Below are 22,208 nucleotides of genomic sequence, written 5' to 3' on the forward strand. Positions count from 1 at the left end.
ACGTTTTATAACAAACACGGCTTGTTACAACATAGCTTGCGAGGCACATTTCTTGGATTAACTTCTTGAGCTCTCCAAGTGTGATACACAAATAATACTAGTTGTGCATCTTTTGCAATCTGGAAAACAGTAAAAATCTCTGTTTAGGCAAGACAACATATGGAGAGAGGGACAGATGCACTTTCATGGCGTGGTGAGCCAAGTTTCAGGTATGCCTCCTCGGTGGGGAAAATTTTCATTTATACCTGAACATTCCTGTTAAAGGAAGAGATATTCTTGGTTATGATCTTTTCCAACTGTTTATCACAGCCTTAAAATGAAAATGCTCATCCTTGAGGCTAAGTGATATATACACTCATATACACACATATTATTATAAATATGCTAATAACATTTGACATTAACACAGAGGATGAAAGTGCTTCATAGAAGATATTGTAGCTCATTAATCCTCAGGGTATCCATGAAATAGCTGGGGGTTTGCCCACTTTTTCAAATGAAAGAAAACTGCATGGTTTGAGCAGTCAGTTTGCAGAAAACTGTTTCATGAACCTTTTGCAGGGCCTTACAGAACGCAGTCATGCTAAATGTTGAGTCTGGCCTGGTTCCGGCTACACTCCCTTCATAAAATGACTGTGACACTCCTTTGCAGCAATCCAGTGTCCTATTTGTCCACCATTCTTGTGCACCCTGATACTTCCAGCAACTTCTAGCCCACGGTCTTGGGAACCACTGTGGGTGCTGAGGGGGCTGCTTGTTCACAGACCCAGGGAGGCTTCCCGGCTCCCCCTTCCTGCCTCCTGCTCCACCCCTCCCCACGAGTCGCTGTCCCTCAGATCTGCCTCTCAGCTAACTTGTGTGGTTTCACCCCATTCAACTCCAATCTGGATATTTGATGCTTAATTTGAGGACTTTTTAAAGATAGACAGAGCCCCTAAGAAATGTCCCAATCTCCCACACTCAACCTGCAGACCACTTGGGCTTTCAGAATGTCACCAGCCATGACTGAGCCTTGTGCTCTGTCCAGGGAAGGAGCTGGGGCACCTATAAAGCCACTGAGTCGGTGACAACAAAATCTCAGGGAGGCAGTATTTCACCCTCACCCACCCAAGATGTCAGGACCTCCTGAATGTTCTCAAAAAAGAGAGAGAGAGAGCCCTTCAGTCCCACTGGAGTGACGCCGTAAAGAGGGAGTTACCATCAGGGCCGTGTAGGTGTAGGGGTAGTGGTAGGCCAGGTAGCAGACATCCTCATTATGCGGGAAGGTGACAGCAAAGGTGAGGTTATAATAACACTTCCCAGGTGCCCCGCCTGTGGCAGCTGTGCTCTGACGATAATGATTTCTAAAGAAAGGAGAAAAGAAGAGAATGAGAGAGAGGTGGGGGCAGGAGAGGGTATCACTTAGAGTCCTGGATTCTATAAATTTCATGTGTTATATACTGTCCTGGCAAAATGGCCTTCACTATAATCATTTTTGTGGGTGGAATTTAGAACATAGGGAAATTGCAAATGAACTTACTGCCAGGCTCATGCATCAGTTCAGCAGCATGTGGCCTGGTCCATCTGCCACCCAACTGTGGCATATATGCTACAGGCCTTTCCTTGCTACATCTGAAAGGGAAGACTATAGAGTCATCAAACTAGAAAATAGAGGAAGATGTGATAATTCTGTTTTTCCTGGAACTCCATTGCAGACATGTACTTCACTGCCCAAATTTGGGTTCTCCCAAACCCTGTCTCTCCCCAGACCACATAGGGTGCTACTCCTTACTTTCCCCTCTGCCTATCAAGTGGATTTCTTAGAAACCACTACTATACATGTCCTCTCATGTTATTATTGCAGCAACCCATTGTGTGAATGAAGAAACAAAGGCTTGGAAAAATTGATTTTTCCAAAGTCTCAAGGCTAGTAAGTGTTCCATGCATGATTCAAACCCAGATCTCTCTGGGTGCAAAGTGTTTGTTCTTTCCACTACACAACACTTTCTTCCCAAAGGAATGTATTTGTCACCCCAAACATGGTTCAGCTTCTTAAAGCTTGAGAGTGCACATTTTCCTTTGTCAAAGATGAAGAATCAGTTTTGATACTTCGGAGAACAGTATCAAAGTAAATTGCACCCAGAAGTACATTCCGAGCAATATTTTCCCCACACGCTACCAATTGATGCAGAGACAGCTGCGCAGGCTTTCCTGAGAAATGTTATCATCGAGGCTGCATTATAATGCAAAATGCACCCAGACACCAAAAGATGTAATTCCACCTTTGAACATTTACAACGTTGGCTTCCTAGTCCCGTGTGCTTCCGGTTTCATTGGGGGAAGGAGGAAGGGGTAAGCAAGAAATAGTAGGCAATTATTCTCGTATGTTCTTGCAAAATATAAAAAAAAGGGTTATTCTTTTATGCCTTTTTGCTAACCTTTATGCCGCCCTCCACCTAAGCAAAAAAGCAAGCATGTAAGAAAGGAAGAAATGGGAAATCTATCTCATTTCCTGTGGTCTTGTGAGTTTTCAATATTTATAAAACTAGGGATGGAAGTAAGAGAAGCTGGTAGCCTACTGACTATGGCCTCAGCTTCCATCAACACAGCAGCCTGGAGCTTTGGTCATGCTAGGAAAAGGGAGGTAGGTCATGATACCACAAGCTTCAAGTGACTGTCCCACCCGGCTTTTCAGCATTGCATTAATAGAACCCATTTACTTTGTGCTTAGAGAAATAAAAATTTCAAAAGGGTGTCTTCTTTCATGGTGTGATATAGATCTTGATGCCTAATAGGATCTACTCTTTCCATATTTCCCAAAAGTTCTGAAGTTTCTCCAAAAGCTATGACTCTGGTTATTATAAAATATATAAAGAAACAGGTGGTAGCTCAGAAAGCATGCACATCCCATATGCTCTTCCTTTTATTTTCTTTCTGATTTTACTTGCAAAGACTCCACTGCAAACACAAATTCAGTTAACACCTGGCTGAACAACAGGTGCTAGTCCATTACACCTCCTTACTGTGGAAGAACCAACTGAAATGAAATGAACCAGGAATAACCAATGAAAATGTAGATGAGAGCTTCATCTGTAAGGACACATGTGTGAGTGCACACACATGTGAACACTCATGTATTCATTTATGTAAAGACAGATGGAAACACTTACCTAGTGCCTCACTAGATGCGCCCAAGTGCCAGGGAGGATTGGTCTTACTTGCTTCTTTTTAGGTTTCCCACTGCACTATTAAGTGTGCTGAAGTCACATCACATGCATGTTTACCCTGTGAAAACTCAACCTTACCCCACTCAGCCACAGGAAAGAGCAAGAAAGAGAGACAAAGGGAGAAAACAAAATCTATGTGTTTATCACCATGCTCTTTCCCCCATTCAGACCAAACCTGGACTCCAAGGAAAGAATAGCCACAGTGAGATGGAAAGAGAAATAAAATGGGCTAATTCTTAGCTCTTGAGCTCTTGACGGGCCCAGGTCCTAGTGATTTAAGGGAAAAGTGAGGGATTCAAATGATGGCTTTGACTCTATAAAATCTATCTTCTTACACTCCCAACACACAACCCTAACAGGCTACCCCCATAGCCCAGGGATGTGAGATTCTCCTGACCAAGCCAGTCTTCTCCAGAATGGGTGCAGACCTGCCAGAATTTTTTTTTAAACCTGAATGTCACTTTATTTTAAATGAATTTCAGCTAAAGGAGATTCAGTTACAGTCCTAGTCTGGGTTCTAAACTCTGGCTGAACCTGCGGCGAATGTCAGGCTTCCCCACTGGAGTCTCCTGGCAGCTTTATGGTAACAGGAGCTCTCCAGGAGAGGACTGCACTTCCAGCAAAACTGTCTCTTCAGAGGCCTTTAAAGTTTCCTAAGACCGTCTTCTTCAAAGCGAAAGATTGGATAAATCTATGCAGTGAAATGCTTGACTTGCTGCAACTCAATGTGTCCATAGCAGAGTGAGATCTCTCCTGAAAGTTATTTTTGTTTTCCCAATTATGATGTGAACATATTGAGGGGTGTTTGCATGGCAGTAACATTCAACCTTCATCTTTTATATGGGTCCCATGTTCTTGCTTTGTGTGGACAGCCTTTACCCTCTTCCTTATTTATCTAGGTCTTCTTCCCTCTTCAAGGTTCAACTCAATGTTTCCTCTTTCAGGAAGTCTTCCCCTTTTACATGGCTCTTATCCTCATGGCCAACGCTTCATGGCAAGGATCGTGCATTCACACATTCATTTGTGTGTCTTTACATTTGTCACAGTGACATAACAGCTATTCAGTTACAGCTATAAAACAAAGGGACCTCAGACTGCAGAAGTAAGAATTAGGATGCTTAACATATTTCATTTTTAATCCTAATGGCATCCTTTAAAGATAAGTATTACTAATACTTATCATACATATTCTACAGTTGGAGAATAAAGCTCACAGATGGTAAGTGTCTTGAGCAATTTCACACAAGTATAGTAAACAGGATTAAACCCCAGGTATGGACCTAGGCCCCAAATTAATATCTTTTTCACTGTATCACCTGCTTCTTAGGAATCAATAAAAGGACAAGAGGTGTTGTGGCCCAATTAAGCAAGTGGAAATTTAAAGTTTGGATCTTCACAAATCAGGGCTGCCTATGCACTGAGAGTCTAGAATAATAGAAGGAATGTAAAATAATCCAGATGAGAGCTAGTAAAAATGATCTGAATTTTATGATTCTTTATGTCATTGGTATTTGATGCCACTAAGATGTTTTTGCTAATTATGAATAATAATTGCTAGCATTCATTGAACACCTACTGTGCACCACTGTTCTAAGCTTTCCATGGATTTTATTTCATGTCATTTAATCTTCAGAACAGTTCTATCAGATAGATTCCATTATTATCCTCATTTTACAGATGAAGAATCTGATGTTAAGAGAAGTTGGGATAATTAGCCCAGGTCACGCCATTGATGAGTGGTGGAAATTGGATTCAAAGAACTTTCTCTGCTCAGTCTGCTCTTCTAGTTGGAGAAGAAGCCCAGCAAAAAAAACCAGGCATGCTCTTTGAAGATGTGGTGGACCCTAGATAGGTCATCTTAGGTCAAAGATGACCTGGGCTGGACAGATTTAGCCACTCTGCTGTCAAAAGGCTTCCCCATTGCTTTGTCATTCCCTGAAGTATTTATCTTCAGAAGGATCTGTACTTTTATAATCATAAAGCCTTCAAAGAAGCAAGGAGCAAAGTATACAATTGCATAGTTATGAACTCGATCTATTTCCATTTGTACTTAAAAATATGCTGGGAAGTCATTTTTTTTCCTGTGGGTGCATGAAATAAGCAAAAGCCATGCTAGAGAGTGAATTAGATAATCTTATAATGAGGACGGCTCTGTTTAACAAGGGTGCCTCACTTCGCTTAACAGGATCTAATAAGGCAGAGCAGCCGAGTCGCCAGGCTTCCCCTTGTCTGCAGCAATTCTAATATTCTATATAACACCAAATCTCTCTCCTGAGAGCCCTCGGAAGGATGCATGATGGCAGAGCGCTGCTGTGACATTCATCTTCATGAGTGAGCTGCTCCATCTCCCCTCACGAGCGCAGATAAATGTCAGAAGAGATCAGCCGTTGTGTGTTACACGGCCACGCCGAGCGCGCGTGCCGCCTCCCTCCCTCTGCCCTTCAGCACCAAAATTGCTTTAGACTAGAGCGCAGAGAGAATTCGAAAAGGTGTAAGGCAGTGTACGTTAGAGGGAGAAGCAGCCCACAGGGAATTAAATAAAGGAGAAACTAAAAGGGTCTTTGCTTACTTTTATGAGACTCATGGAAAAATGAATCTGCACATTCATGTTCCTCCCTCTCAAAGATCATTCTTATTTTCCTGCCTAGTGGTCTTTAAGGTGGAGAGGGATGGTGGGGTGGAAGGGGTAGGAGGTGCTCCAAGGGGAGGGACAGGATGATGGTTCTCCCACTGAACCATGGGAGAAAATATTAGAATTTCTCCTTAAATGCATTATCTAAGTCAGGTATCCTCAAACTACGGCCCGCGGGCCACATGCGGGTGTTTTTGCCTGTTTGGGTTTTTTACTTCAAAATAAGATACATGGAGTGTGCATAGGAATTTGTTCATAGTTTTTTTTAAACTATAGTCCATCCCTCCAATGGTCTGAGGGACAGTGAACTGGCCCCCTGTTTAAAAAGTTTGAGGACCCTTGATCGAGGTAGTAAGAAAGAAATTGAGCTGGCTGACATTTACTGTGGGGATTGGCGCAGCTGCCCCAATGCAGTCCACACCGATCTAACGCGATGAGTAATCATACAACAGTCTAGATCACGCAGCAACAATCCCAACCATTCATCTCTGTTGGGTTCCAGGACTGGAGTATGAAAAACATGTTACAGTCTGCATCTACGGTTCTTCCATCTCAGGTAGTGAAGCATCAATTCCTGCATAGGAAGTCTCCTCAGAGAGAATTGGGAACTGTAAACCCCCTTCCTCTTTCTTTTGCATTTAGCTTCTGGTAAGGTATTTAAGTTTGCAGAAGCTTACATTGGTTGATTTACAGATCATGTTACCTAAATTCAACTAAACCTGCACAAAATAGACAATGAGGTTTTTTTTAAATTCTGCTTAGAAAGCATCAACTGATAATAATATTAAATTACAAGCAAATGGTGAACTCCTCTATGAAGTTGTGGTGTGACCTGAGCTATACACAGTACATGAGTGTGACCCATGGCTCACAGTTCTCCCTGCAATGAGCACCCCGGCCTCCCCTGAAAACATGGCACTTAATCTGGGAATGGAACAGAAAAATAGAAATAGAACTGCTGAGTTTCTAATGACATACTGGAGGCAAGGATATAGGGAGGAAAAGTTCTCCCAAATTAATACACCAGGGAGAACTAAGGCAGGGATAAAGCAAAGAAATCTTACAAGCAGAAGGACTCAAAGATTGGGACGGGTAAATAGGGAGAAAAGATACTGTGTAATCCGAGGCATTCTACAACGGGGAGAGGCGTTCTGATTTGTGGGCGAATAGAGATTATACATATCTATCCTGTTGTTAGATCACATTATTGGAAATATGTTAACATAATGTGGTGAATAATTATAAAACAAACTACATTACAATGTAGCAATCTTATCCATTCATCTCTGTTGTATTCATGGCTGGGATATGAAAAATGAATTACATTATACAGTCATGGTTTTCATCTCACCCCTCTGTTGCTCTTTAATCACATAACAATTGTCTTGTTAATGAATCTCAAAGCTATTAACATTGGCTTTCCTTAGGCCAAGGCTGTGTTTTGGAAGTGTGGCTTCTTCCTTCTTTCAGCAGACACATGGCCCCTTGAGCCTTCTCCTTATTCCCCCATTCCAAGAGGAGCACCCTCTGGGGAAAGCATTCCCACGGGGAAAGGTTGCAAAACATTATGTTTGCCCAATCTCTCACTAAGTTCCAAATCCAAGCTGGCTCTAAGCTGAATCTTTCACATTTATTGAGGGTAACTATTTCCAGAGGAAACTAAAAGTTATTTCGGACACACCAAAATGCAAATTTAGGTTTTCATATTTTTTCCTGCTGTTGTAGAATCTATTGCCTTGAGGTGATTTTTAATCTAAATCTCTCTGAACCATGAAAAAGTCCTAAGAGTCTTGAAATAGGTGGGCCAGAGAGTGATTGTCATTTAGGTGAATGGAAAACCAACAAAGTTGTAATATTTTGCCATTCTTTTAAAGAATCAGAAAATACTATTCAGAGTCACACCCTAATGCATCAAGAATAAAGACTTCCAACTCTTTTACTATACACTGTCTGCCTAGCTCCGTGTTTTGTAGACTTTCATTATCTCTATGGTGATTTTTGTCTTTGTATCTGATAGAGCAATAAGATTCTTGACCTTTCCTGTCTAGCAAAACTCCCATCCTGTTTTTGTACCTTTTGAGTTGAAGTTACAAGTGTGCCCATCCCCAAGATAGTGCGAATTGTACACGTTAGGTAAAGCAATTTACTTGATCAAAACATTTATTACCCCTGTACACATGTAATATTCAGAAATTTAAAAAAAATTTTAAAAATACACTAGCTATTTAATCATTAATAAAATAATTATTGAGCCACAAAAAGAATTCCTATCCTCATAGTCTCAAAAGCCAAGAGGTATAAGGGTATATACCATCTTTCTTTTTAATAGTGATAACTATCCTAAACTCTAGAATGTCTGGTAATAGATTTATTAGGGACCTTTTGTAATCTCAGAAAGAAATAAGACTTACTTTATAAACAAATATAGCAAGAGTTTGTACTAGCTTATCAGTTATTAAAGGAAACTAGCAATAAACTAATAATTAATTATATATATTCTACCTCTCCTAGCAATTCATATCTTTTTTTTTCTTATGAATTTAAATTTTATTTTCCACCTGAAGAAAATGTGCACACAAGAAATTCCTAGGTCTGGAATCCATTTCTTTCGTCACAATGTATAGATAATTTAAATTTCATTCATTACAACTTTGCAGGAGAAATTGATGAAAGTGGCTACTGACCAAGGATTGAAGATGAATTTTAAAACCCCTCCCTCTTTTATCTTTTGCCAAAAAATCATTTTGCTGTGGAGGAAAAGTTACTTAACTATACTTGTCACACATTCATTCTCCTGAACACTGGAAAACTGAAGCACAGGGTGGATAGGAATCGGACAGGCTATCTCAGACTTTTTGTTCACTACGTCCAACGGAAACAGATAAAGAGCTAAGGCTTGGTGTACTAACCACAGGCTGAGTTTGCAACTTCAAACTCTAACAACAAATATCTAACAAGGTCTAAAAGTTTGAATGTGCTCGAATAAAGGTACACCATCTTTCAGCAAATCAAAAGATATTTGGGGAGGTCTACCATGGGTGCCAACAAACATGCTTATGCCTCCAAAAGGGAAAGAATTTGCCATCAGGACAGAGGGACAAGTATAGCAGACAAGCAGAGACTCCTGATGTTTCTAAGATCAATGTGGAAAGGCAGGAAATTGAGAGGGGACGACAGGGCAGAGAAGAGGAAGGTAACGGCCCTCTCACTGACCTGTAATAACAGACGTCATGGCCTGTCCGTATCCAGGTAGGTCTGCCAAGAAGAGCCTCCTTCACAGAATACAGGGTTGGCTGCATCCCTACGTGAAACAGAAGCAGGAATTAATCCACGAGGGAAAGAGAAAATGGAAAGAGAGTTGCGGTGGGTTGAATAATGGCCCAGCAAGATAAACAGGTCTGAACCCCTGGAAACCGCGAATGCTAACCATACTGGCCCAAGAGACTTTGCAGATGTGACTAAGTTAAGGCTCTTAAAATGAGGACATTATCCTGGAAAGCCCTAAATGCAATCCCAAATGTCGTTACAGCAGGGAGGCAGAGGGAGGTTTTACTCTAGAATAGACACAAGGTGACTGAAGCAGAGAAAAATGTGAAGATGCTATGCTGTTTGCTCTGAAGGTGGAGGAAGGGACCAAAGAATGCAGGGACTGTTGCACTAGATGCTGGAAAAAGAAAGGAAATGTTTGTCCACCGGATTCTCCAGAGGAAACATGGCCAGGGCCAACGCCTTGCCTTTAGCCCAGTGAAACTGAGTTTGGACTTCCGGCCCCCAGAACTGTAAGGGAATATATTCACCTTGTTTTAAACCGCCAGGTTTGTGACAATTTGTTACAGCAGCTGTGCAAAGTGAATGCAGAGTCAAAGCTCTTATTTTCTCTTTCTACACCAACAAGAATCTGTTTAGTCACTACCAAATAAAGGCGGTATCCTGTGCTCAGATCTAGACACCTGGGAATATTTATTCCTCATTCAAAGCCACCCAGCAAATTAGTATATAATCCAGCCATAGTACACAGAATTTCCCATTCCTAGAAACATTCCAAATAAATACAGATGGCTAATCAGCCCTTGTCTCTTGAATGTCTCCTCAGAAATGGCAACAGGTGTTCAAGAGAATTTAAACTTTGTCTAAAATTTTCTGAGGGTGTAAATCAGTGTTGTCCAGTTGGGTTTTGCTGTTCTCCCTGTCTTAGGACAAGCAGTCAAAATGTTTGCTTCTGTAGGATTTAGGAGATGGAGAGAAGGAATAAATGAAAGGTCTCACCAACCTCAAAAAGCTCAAGGTTGGGCAAGGGAAGCAGGAAGTAGTGGGATGTTATGTGTTCTGCTCACATTGCATAGCTGGGGGCAGCGGGGAGGTGGCGGGGAGTGGGGTTTACACCAGCCTCCCCTCCATAGCAGCCCTGTGCCACTGGTGGGCCACTGCCTTGCCACGCCCGGCAACCCAAGTGTGCCAGCCCAACTTCAAACCCCCAGGAACTCAAGCAGGGCAGGAAGTCATATCATTGCTGGTATTCTCCAGAAAGCCCCTGTCCCCCTGAGCACATACCATAATTGAATTGGCTGTTGGGCTTCTCACAGTTGATGACATTGAAGTGGTAGGGGACGGCTGAGCGCATTCCGCTCACCTCAAAGTAGAACCACTGCTGGTGCTGGGCGCTGTTCACGTCAGCATTGATCAGCAAGTCGTACTCAAACCTGGGAGTCAGAAGCAACATCGGAGGGTCATCTGGAAAGCCTTTAAGGTAACTTCCAACACTGAGAATCTATGTGTCTCAGGTACTGGGTTATAGCTCTAAGACCCAGGATCTCGTTGGCTGGTAAATTATAGTCATTGTCCTTATCTCTCAATAGTGGGCCCAGGCTTTGGAAATTCATGGGAGTAGGAGAGTTTCTTAGTATTAGAAGGGTCAGCTACACAACTATAGCATATCTTTTCATTAAACTATAGTAAGTTTTGTATCCAGACAGAAAAATTCAAGTGTGCTATATCCCAGAGAAAATTCAATCACATCTGGTTTGGACCTGCCATTACTATTTGATGCTAGACATTACTTTTGAGCTTCAGTGCCCTCATACGGAAAATGGAAATCATATCTAAACTTACAATGTTGTCTGTAAAAATTAAATAGTATAGTAAATGCAAATCCCTCAGTAGAGCAACAAACACGAATTAGGTTAGCGATGCAAGGGTTGTTTTGTTTTCACTGAGATCTAACTCACATGTGGGAAACTCACATTCATGCTCTCCCACTCTGGACCCTTGACAAGTGGCACTGTATGACAAGATTTGTGGAAGGATAGAGCCTGATATAAGACATATGAGAGTAGCTAGCTATGGAGTCTACCCTTCGTGCTGTCACTGTAAGCATCTCCCCTCTAACCACTGAGCTCACTGCACGGTGAATGAAGCATAACCCACGGAGGGTCACTTGTAAGAACAATTTTGCAAAATCTATGACCTTCAAATTATCTGCTATTCCTAGTGCCCTCTCCAAAAAGTGATAATACACATTGCTTACTTACAAGCAGGATTGTTTACTGTCATTTGACTCTGTTACCCTGACCACAATGGACTAGTTTAGGATTCTACACTCTGGTCAAAGGCAGATGTGTAGAGAAAGAGACCTGAGCCAGGCCAGACCTTAGGCACATCCCAGACTGATAACTGTCCCACTAGGAGACTTTTAATCTGATCTTCTCTCCTGGATCCTTCTAACAAGATATCTGGAGAAAAGAAATAATAAAAGCAGAGCGCTTTGAGAGGGAGAGGGCTGTACAAGAACTTTGCCGCCAGAATTACTGAAGTAATGCTTATCATTTGAGTTCTTCAATGAAACCAAATGCAAAATGCCATTCACCAGAATGCACTCACCATCGATCTCCTGACCAAGGCCTAGATGGATCATTAGAAGAGAATCTTTGCTATAGAGATTTCTGACATGTAAAAAGATTCCTCACATCTTGGGAAAGGTCAAAGTTACAAACTGACTTTTTTTTTTTGCTATATGATTGCATTTATCTTTTGAATGCTTGACAATGTTGAATGTATTTATTAACTTTATGTCTCTGAATCTCTGTTTTCATGTGCCATATCGCAGTGATCTGAGATGACTTATAAAAACAAAAATGCATATGGCTCTTTCTCTTCATACAGTAATAGTGAGTGTAAAATCTGCTTACTTCACTATTAAACACTGTTCTGTTAACTATCCGGAGTAAATAAAGAACCTTATATAAAAAAAAAAAAAAAGCAGGAGCTATAGGAAGAAGTAGAAGCTGAGCTTACAACAGAAAGAGAAAAAAGCTTAGAAGAGATCTTGACATGATTGTCTTTCTCTTCTTCAGCCCAAGTAACTCAACTTGTCTGTGTTTTATAGGTTGGGCTCCCTTAAAATATTTAATGTACCAAAAAAAATATCACCCTACACCACCCCCCAAAAATAAAAAGTTCTAAAATATCTCCTCAGGTAGATATAAATCAGATCTGAGCTATACTGAGTTCTGAGCCCCAGCCATGGTGAATTTGCATCCCTGAGTAAGAACTTACATTGATTGAGTACTCCCAGGTACTACTCTGAGAGCTTTCTGTGCATCGTTTAACTCTCATAGAATCCCTGTCCTCATTTTATAAGTGAGGAAATAAAGGCATGGAGTTAGTTAGGAAAATTGCTCAGTCTTCTGGTTAGGAAGAGGTAAAGTTGTCCTGGCAACGTCTGTGGCCACTACAGCATTAACTGTTTTGGACTGTTATTTCACAAGTTCACCAATAGGAAATGGAGTGTAAGAGGGCTGTCTGGAAAGTACCCAGCCATGGATACAATGGATACATGGAAACAATGGCTGGATAGTTTTCTGACATCCCTCATGTATATTGCCTTTCAGTATATGGGAAATATACCTTGCCTTTTGGTATATGGGAAATATAGTCCACATTGCTATAGTAGACAGAATTATAATGAAGTGAGAACACCAGTCCCTTCTGCCACTGAGAAAATAATTAAAACTCATTTGTGTTTTTTGTTTTATTTCCTTCCTTTTAGTTTCTACAGCTCTAGGTTTTCCTTGGCTATGAAACCCTTTTCTAATAACAGCTCATTTGTAGGTTCTGCTAGAGAGACGGAGTACTGCACGTTCCCTCGAATGAAGGCTCGTCCCCCCCCTCCATGGGGAGCCCGTGATTTTTTGCCACCTAAATTCACAGATGTGGGAGCAACAGATACACAGAGGTGCAGGCTAAACAATGTCACGTCCCCTTCCATGTCAACAGATCCAGCTGTGGCATAATCGAAGTGTAAACATAGGTGGCGTAAGGAGTTGCATTGGAATCGCATCCTGGTCAAAGTACTCTCACACCCAAACATGGGCTTGTTATTTGGAACATAAGACATATGCATGGCAGTTCACCTCTCATGAACAGTTCACTCTGCTGTGGTAGCCAGTGATTCCCCTCACGGTGTGCTGGTAAATGTATAATACCTGACTCTCTGACAAGAAAACACTTCATTTGTAGTCTTTGCCAAAATTTTGGTGTGAATACTCCCACCGTGGCTGATTTCAAGCTACCAGTGTGGGATCATTGAACAGAGAATTGGGAAGAGATGGTCACAACCTGCCCTCATGAGCTTCCAGGCACCAGTTCTGTGGCTTTCCTTACTTACTCACGCACTTGGATGGCTTTGCGAAGATTTCCTGACTCGAATTGGGAGAAGAACCTTAAGCAATTAGAAGCCATATCTTGCAAAGCCCTGCAATGAAATGAAGAACTCATGAACATGTGCATCATTGCTATTCTTGAACACCATTTGACATTTCTTAAAGATAAGCTTTTTCTTATAGATCTTTAACCTTACTCTTCATTATGCTATTTTTAGGACTAGGAATGGATTATTATTAGAACATGAAACACTCCTATTCTCTTGTCATTAACAGAATTCTCCAATGACCCCATCCCATCAATGCACCGTACCACCTACCCAGGCTCATCTAAACTGAAGATGACTTTATTTATGACATCACTTGGCTGGATAAGCCTCCGGACATCCTCTAATATCTTGATCCTGAAAAGGAAAATGGAGAACATTTTAAGGCTTGGCCTTCACTCCCCACCTCATTCATCCTATGGTCACCCGGGAAGGACCTTGGGGGTCATCAGAGAAATATGAAAGCAGAGAGAAGTTTAATAACACCCCCAACCTTGAGCTCAAAGAGTGAAAACACCACGGCCCTCCTTCCTTCTCTTCCTCATCGAGAGATAAAACTTCGCTGAGAAGTAGGAATGTAGGAAACAGTGATGTTGGATTTTAGCTAGAGGATTCTTGGGTTGAAGATGAGCTTTGTCAAGACAATTTGGCCTGAGGAACTCTGGAACTTTTCTGGCTATGTGAATAAGGTGGTCCTTTGCACTGAGAGAGTTCTGAGGGAGATTTTAGGACTATCCTCAAGGTATGGGAGGCTCCCATATGCCTTTGTAATCTTGTGTCATTTATTTTCCCCATGCTCTGTCTGTTCCAGAAAGCTGTCAATCTTCTGTCTAAGAAACAGAAATATCTGGGAGATTTAAGTAAGAGGAAAGGAGAAAGCGTAGGGGGTCTTTCAGATTATCTTCTTGAATCTCCAGTCCAGTTCATTGGAGCGGGGTGAGAGAAGGTGGACATGAGACCTGGACTCAGAGGGAAGTTGTTCTACACAGGGGTAAGATGGTGCTAGACTAGCCCCTGTGCTGTGTTTCTCGAAAAAAAACTTGAGCAGGGCAGAAAATGTGCAGGGGTAGGGTCAGTGCTATCAGCCAGGAGCTCAAATGGGAGTAGTTCTTGGGATCCCCCATCAAGAGAACAATTTATTGATTACATGGAAAATAATTTAATGAAGCTTTCTGGTCTGCATACTGCTCCATTGACTTAATATATGTATGCCTTTTTTTCCCCATGGAAAATAATTTTTTCCTCAGTTTTAGCAGTGTTTGTTTTAATCGTATGGTGTTGAGCCAAAGACAAAGCTCCCTTTCCTGCATTCTGGGAATAATCTATCACCCAGTGTTTCTGCCCTGGAGAACGTATCTTTCTGTCTCCTGCTCACTGATGCAGCAAAATTGTTCTCTAAGCCAAGCCAGGGGCTGTAAGTTCAGGGCAGTGGAATGAAGGCACACCCTCTCCTTTTAACAAGAGATCAGATAGCAATTTGCAGGAAATAAGGAAAGAGATCTCAAATAATCAATTCTTGATTTTTCTGGAAACCTTCCTTTGAGGAAAGATCCTGGTATTTTCAGAAACCAGATAATCTTTCCCTGTTGTAGTGGTTTGCAACGTAGGTGGCGTAAGGAGGTGCATTGGAGTCGCATAAGGAATTCCTTATCATGCATGCCTACCACTACCTCTCACTTGATTCTGAAATGACCTCGTAGGAAGGCGAGTCTGCATGTTTGGCACAAGCGTCCCAGCAGGCTTTAACGTGTTCCTGAATAATGCTCATTTTACATAGACGGAAGAGTTATTTGTACAAACCATCCCACCTATAGAAATATTAAAGAGGAGAAAAAATAGAGCTTCCAAGTGAGTAGCACCATCACCTTTGGACTCCACGTTTGCGTTCCAACAAGGACTGGGCAGAGGGAGGTGGACAGTGTCCCCAGATGTCAGGAAATGCCATCGTCTTGAAGTCCACCACAGATCGGGTGCTTCCGGCTTTGGCCACATAAAGGTAAGGATCATGGAAAGGCATGCGCTTTGGGTGTGTCTTCAGAAGCTTATCTATAACTGTGGCTGTTTCTCTGGGCCTCGTGGAGTTGGAGAAGAAGGCACGCAACCTTGAGCAGAAAATCGCATCTAGGTCCTCAGCATCCTCTTTCAGGGAAGCCTGATCGTTAGGGATTTCATTTCCAGAAGAATCTCTGCCAAGACCATTGGACTGTACGTTTTGGTATGGGCTCATTACAGGCCTTTTTCTGGAGGCCAGATGCACAGTGGACCTCCCTATCTTCACTTTGTGCAGAAGGGAAGTCTGGGCTGTCTCTTCGTTTTCCTGCCCCCTGCAGCTTTGGTCTTTACTCAAGCAATGCTGCTTTGAGGAAGCAGCAGTGGGAATGTGGTGATTGGCACACTGAATCTCCCCAAAGTTCACATAATCTCCAAACTGGGACTCCAGTTCCTTCAGGTTTAAAAAGGAAAAGAGCGTGTTAGTGTTTCCTTCCAGGTAGAGAATACAATTTGGTCCCTGTCATTACTCTCTGGGCTCAGAGCTAAGCATTAATCTTGTGAATTCGGAAGTGTTTTCCAAAGTCAAGCAAGAAAGACTGACCTTCAAGAGTCAAATAAATGACAGAATCACAGCAACTCATGTTTGGAAGGGACTTTCAACTCTAAACAGTACGTGAACGTCTTCGTAACACCCACACTGAATTACAACTGGGTCGAACAACTTCATTTATGGGAGCCTCACTGCACCCCAACGTGATGACTTTCATTTGAGGATAATTCTGATTATTTTTTAAAATTCTTACTTACACTGAACTGAAATTCCCTTCCCTGAAACTGTTACTACTGATCCACTTCTGCTTTCTGGAGTGAAACAGAATATATGAACTCCCTTTCTTACACGTGACTTAGCTTACATCCTTAGATGTACCCAAATTCATGACTTATTAAGAGCTGTAAGAAAATAATGGAGATCAAAAAGCAAATCTAAAATACTGATGGCAGCAACAAGAGCAGCAGCAACTAGAATCTGGATTAACATCACTAGGTCTACATTCCCAATTTGTTTCTACTAACAACAACAACAACAAACAGCCTGAAATCAGGACAGCCACCTTCAAAAAACCATCTAAGACAATTTTCTGACTTTGGCATGATAACAATTAAATCATCATGAAGTTTCATTGGTTTTTTCAGTGCCTAGGGGCAGGGCACCTTGCCCACCAGACAATAGGTCATGATGCATACCTTTATTCCACAGTCATGTGTCACTTAACAAAGAAAACCTGAGAAATCTGTCATTAGACAATTTTGCCATTGCACAAACATCATAGAGTGTACTTACATAAACCTAAGTGGTGGCCTCCTACACACCTAGGCTATGTGGTATAGCACAGCCTATTGCTCCTGGGCTACACACCTGTACAGCACATTACTTTGATGAATATTGTAGGCAATTATGACACACTGGTGAGTACTTGTGCATCCACATACACCTACATGTAGAAAAAGTACAGTAAGGGTGTGGTATTATAATCATGTGGAACCACCGTCATATATGTGGTCCATTGATGGCCAAAATGTCATTATGAAGCACATGACTATATTTCTATCTGAGATGCAGAACCAAATTGTAGAACCCTTGTGTGTCCCCTAGCTTGGCTCATTTTTTCACATTTTTGCTTAGCATTTCGCTGTTGTCTCTGAAACATCCCAGAAGAAGATTGCTAATGATGAGCAAGGCTTTCCATCTGGGCATCTCTGTTTGGCCTCCCAGGTTCTGCAAAGAACCTGCCATGCATTTCCAAAGAGCAGAACCAAAGCATATGACCTACCTCGAAGCTACAGGAGAGCTCACGGCACATTGCCTCGTATTGCATCAGTTCCTCTTCAGGTCGATCAAGACCAGGTTTGGAACTCAGCTTGTCCACGTCTGTTTCCAAGTCGTCATCCTACATTGGAATATTCATAGGACAGATTACAGGCAGGAAGTCCAACCTGAGAAGCACTGAGACAAGATACAAATGTGTTTCTTCAGAATCTCAGCTTCCTTGCTTCCAAATAAAGAATTTGATATGCAGAATTGTATTTTTAAAATAAAAAGAAAGAAAATGTACAACTTTTCTCAGCATTTATGTCAGTTTTTATCAGCCTCATCAGAAATAAATAATAATTTATATATAATGAGATGAACTATATAAACGATAAAGCACAATATAAAAGAAATTCTCATCACCTACTATCATCAACATCATTGTAATTACTATTTCCATTTATTAGGTCCTTCAGTCTTTTCACAAACATTTAATGAGCACCTACTATGAACAGATGCTCTTCTAGGTACATAAGGTTCAGTAACAATGGAACAGACAAAAGTCCCTGCTCCCATGGAATTTGCTTTCTAGTGAAAGAGGAAAAATAGTAAATAAGAAAGTAAACGAATGAGTAAGGTAATTTCCAACTGTAATAAATGTCCTAGAAATGATGAAAGAGAGTGATGTGATTTGTGCCTGAGTCCAGGGCATAGGATGCTGTTTAGACTGGGATATCTGAGAAGGACCCCTTAGAAGGTAACATTTTAACTGAAACCTAAAGGACAAAAAGAGCCAACTATGCAAAGACCCAACTATGCAAAGACCTGGAAAGGGATTACTAGCAGAAAGATAAAGCTTAAATTTGCTCACCTAATGAAGGTGATGGAAGCATAGAGAACAAGAGGAAGATTGGAGGAGATGAACTTTGAGAAGTAAGTAGGAGAGAAAGTATATCAGTACTTATAGGGCGTGGGGAGGAGCTGGAACTCCCCTGCTATACCTCTACCCCTTTGTACCTTCACGAGTTAACCAAGTCCCCACCAGTCTTCGCTGGGTTGAATAATCCCAGTCACTTTATTTTTTCTTCTAGATAGATCATCATTTCATAATAATTTAATGGTGACAGTGGCTCTCCTCTGAACACTTGTGTGTTTTCCAAGGACTATAGGGCTTTATAGAGAAAAGACACCAGGAATCGACCAGTCCAGTGTCTTCATCTTTCCATAACCTAGATTAAGTTTCCCTAATAAAAGAGGGGATGAAAATATACCGTGTGTTCTAGAATTATATTTTGGTTAGTTAAGGAAAAACCTGGAAGTCAGTTTTAAAGACCTAAATCAAATAAATGTGGAAAATGAATGCTTATATTCCAGATTCAGGGAAGAAGAAAATGGGATCTTCCACCCGTCTTTCACAGTTTTCCTCCAAACTTCAAATTAAAAGTAATTCCCATAAGTTTCATATAAATTACTACTTTGCGCTTCTCTCCCAGTTGGGTTTATTTATGTGTTTAGGTTCTACTCCACGCCACCCCTCCATGCCCTGCAGAGGGAGAACCCGGGTCCTCCCCCCGGCGCTGTGTGAAGTCAGGTGGTGGCAGGTGGAAGTCACCCGGTCCCTGCCCATCAGATGCTTGTGGTGACTGACACTCTGCATCGGTTATCAACGAGCAAGCAAGAGAGGAGGGGAAGATGGCATTGATGAATGGCTGCAGCAGCTCAGTGATATTCAAATAACTCAGCACGTACTCCACAGGCCCGCGCCACCAAGCCACGGCAAAGAACCAATTTGCTACCGATGACTTCAGAAATGATTCTATTTATCAACAAAACCCAGAGAACACTGACTGTCAATAGCGTCTAAACCTACAGATAGCTAAGAGGCAGTCTTCATATGACTGCCACTACTATCAGCAAGCTGAGTGATTAACTGATGGAGAAATCAAGTTTCTTTCTCTCTAAGCAGAGAAGGAAGGAAGGAAGGAAGGAAGGAAGGAAGGAAGGAAGGAAGGAAGGAAGGAAGGAAGGAAGGAAGGAAGGAAGGAAGGAAGGAAGGAAGGAAGGAAGATAGAAATTTTAAATTTAAATTTTATCCCCAAGAATGTCATAAAAAGTAATATTTACTTTTGGGTATTATTTACAAATGACAAAATTAAGAAACTATAACTTGAATGAACTTGTCCAAGTCCATGTCCACCAACAGAAATGGAGACAGAATTACAACTCATAGACAAATTATTATTCTAGAACAGTGGATCTCAACTAGGAACAATTTTGGCGATTTCTAGAGACATTTTTGGTTCGTGCCTAGGGGGCAAAGGGGAGGGTGCTACTGATATCTAGTGGGTAGAGGACAGGGACGCTGCTAAACATCCTACAACCCACAGGACAGCTGCCCACAACCAAGCACTCTCCAGTCTAAATGCCAATAGCTCCAAGGTTTCTAAATCTTGTTGTAGAAAAGCAATCAGTAAACCATGTCTCACTGCTTGCTTTTGTACATAAAGTTTTACTGAAACACAGTCATGGCTGTTTGTTTATGTGTTGTCTATGGCTGCTTTTGTGCTACCACAGTGAAGTTGAGTAGTTATGATGAAGACTTTATGGTCCACAAAGCTTGAAATAATTACTATCTGAGTTTCCATAGAAAGTTTGTTGACCTATGTTCTACAGGATAGGCCATTACAGGATAGGGACCAAGGAGCATGACTTCCCTGCTGGCCAGGTTGTGCACCAAGCAACATAAGGGAGCACAATTCACACAGACTCTGGAGTAAATGGAGTCGTGCAATGCAGCAGCCCTGTGCAGAGTGGGTCGGTAAGAAGAGTGATTTATGAAGATAGGTGAGGTCTACTAGAAAGTTTCCTGAAAAATCTTTCTACGGTGTCGCATGCACTTATTAAATGTACCAACCCTAAGCATTCAGTGTCTACCTAAGGCTCATCCTGATGGAGTATTAGTGTCTTAATAGCGTTTAGCTTCTGACTTTACAGTGAGACATTGTACCAGACATACCAAGAGGAAAACGGCAACTTGGAAACCAATACAGCAGCTGTCATGTACTGAGCGTCACTGTCACTGGATGGCAGTATTCAAGTAAGTCCTTAAAATTTACACTGGGCTTAAGGAAACATAGGAAGTGACATTTTTCTTTGCACGATGTGAGTGTGGAGATCGTCAGAAGCAAGGGCTCGTGTACCTACTTCTTCCTTCACGTCTTCAGAGCTTGAGCCTCTGTCCACGTCTTCGTCACCGTCATCCTCAAAATCCTCTGATGGAGAGAAAGAGGTGAAATAAGTGAGGCTTCCCCTTTGCACGGGATTTAGACTCACACCACACAGTGATCAGTTTTTCTTCCCCTCACAAATAAGGGTCCCATTATTACACCCATAGTATCACAACACACGCTAACGCTCATTGATGCATATGAATGGCATGTGCATGAACATGCAGGAGCACCATGTCATGACGTCTCAACAGGCGTCCCTCACTGAACACAAAGGGAATGCAGAATGAGATGACACACGAATACCATTCTGGATTCTCCCACTCAAGTTAGAGGTGATTATGCAACTAACATCGCTAAAGTTTAGAGATCGCCTACAAACGAAGCTTGTTATAACTTAGATGTCACCTTAACTGAGTCCCCAGTTTTTAGATTAAGTTACTTAAAAGTCCACAGAAAGCATCCAGTGCCACTGTGGCGAAATCAGGCCTATAGAAAATCTATTCCATGGTAGGAAGGCAGGGCTGAAAAGCACCAGAATTATTGAACAGTAAGATCTTCCTGGAGATTAAATAATCATACTTTCAAATATTCCAATATGACTAGCCTGGGTTGTAAATAGCAAGAGTTTTATTTCAACTTCATCCCTAGACAAATTAATTCCACAATCAGTCAGTACAGTGGAGAGACTTGATCATGGGATTGTGAATAGAATATATTTTGTTAATTAGCTGAGATGACTGTACAGGTAATTGATAGCTACCAGGCAAAGTGGCCACAGTTAGTAATTAAGAACAAAATAAGTGAGCTTGGCATTTGTTCACCTTATTTATGAAAAAACTGTTTTTTCATATATACCTCTTGTTAGCTTTTTAGACGATCACGTTTGACCTGTAAAACAACTAATTCTATTTTTATACATGTTCCTCGGAAATAGCGGCAAAATACAAACACTCATCTTAACCCTTTGCACTCGGATGTCGAGTGTGGATAATGTCGAGTGGATAGTGAGAAAAAAACCAAGCGAGTGCAAAGGGTTAAAGATCATAGTTACCCACTTATTTTACCTTCTGTTAGAACACATGGAGGTTCAGAGGTGATGCTCCCAGGGACCGGGAAGGCGTAAGCACTGCTGGCTGTGACCAGAGGAAGGGGACTCTTAGGGTAGCATAGCCTCAGGATCTGAAGCGCCTCGGAGATGATGGGCTCCACGCTCTTGTCATCCAAGCAGTCCTGAGTAAAGGGGAGATGGCATCGGACACTGACGTCTAGGTACAGTCTCCTTGCTGTAACTCGATGTCAAATAATGAATTATACACAGCCTAAATAGACGGTAAACAGCCTTAATGTAGAATGTCGAATCTGAACATTCTAATGCAGAATTTTGTCCAATGTACGATCTGCATTTTTATTTCTCTTGCACAGTTCATATGTTATTGGAGTGCATTTAGGCTGAATGCAGACTCAAAGCTCTTTCAAGGGATGCTGCCTGAGGCAAGACGTTGTCCAGGGTAGCTGGGGGGAGAGGAGGAGAGAATCTCTTTCCAGCCATCCATGTGCCGTTGTGAATCACTGCCTGAGTCAGGGAATGAGTAGCTGAATTGGGGGGAGTCTTGCTTTTCTCTTTCAGCTGTCT

General features: G+C 41.7%; 1 protein-coding gene across 1 annotated transcript in view; it reads right to left on the reverse strand.

Moving 5' to 3' along the window:
- Positions 1–21,800, reverse strand: part of AGBL1 (AGBL carboxypeptidase 1) — a 263,632-nt gene extending 241,832 nt beyond the window's left edge. Inside the window, exons 1-9 of the mRNA XM_076005332.1 lie at positions 21,640–21,800; positions 20,550–20,617; positions 17,368–17,484; positions 15,409–15,986; positions 13,817–13,900; positions 13,502–13,588; positions 10,390–10,538; positions 9,052–9,139; positions 1,199–1,343 (exon numbers count right to left, since the gene is read on the reverse strand). Coding sequence (XP_075861447.1) covers positions 1,199–1,343; positions 9,052–9,139; positions 10,390–10,538; positions 13,502–13,588; positions 13,817–13,900; positions 15,409–15,986; positions 17,368–17,412 — 1,176 coding nt within the window. The 5' untranslated portion in view covers positions 17,413–17,484; positions 20,550–20,617; positions 21,640–21,800. The remainder of the gene's footprint in view (positions 1–1,198; positions 1,344–9,051; positions 9,140–10,389; positions 10,539–13,501; positions 13,589–13,816; positions 13,901–15,408; positions 15,987–17,367; positions 17,485–20,549; positions 20,618–21,639) is intronic.
- Positions 21,801–22,208: the final 408 nt, after the last annotated feature.

Source organism: Microcebus murinus, chromosome 7 (genome assembly GCF_040939455.1).
Source record: "Microcebus murinus isolate Inina chromosome 7, M.murinus_Inina_mat1.0, whole genome shotgun sequence".
Taxonomy (NCBI): domain Eukaryota; kingdom Metazoa; phylum Chordata; class Mammalia; order Primates; family Cheirogaleidae; genus Microcebus; species Microcebus murinus.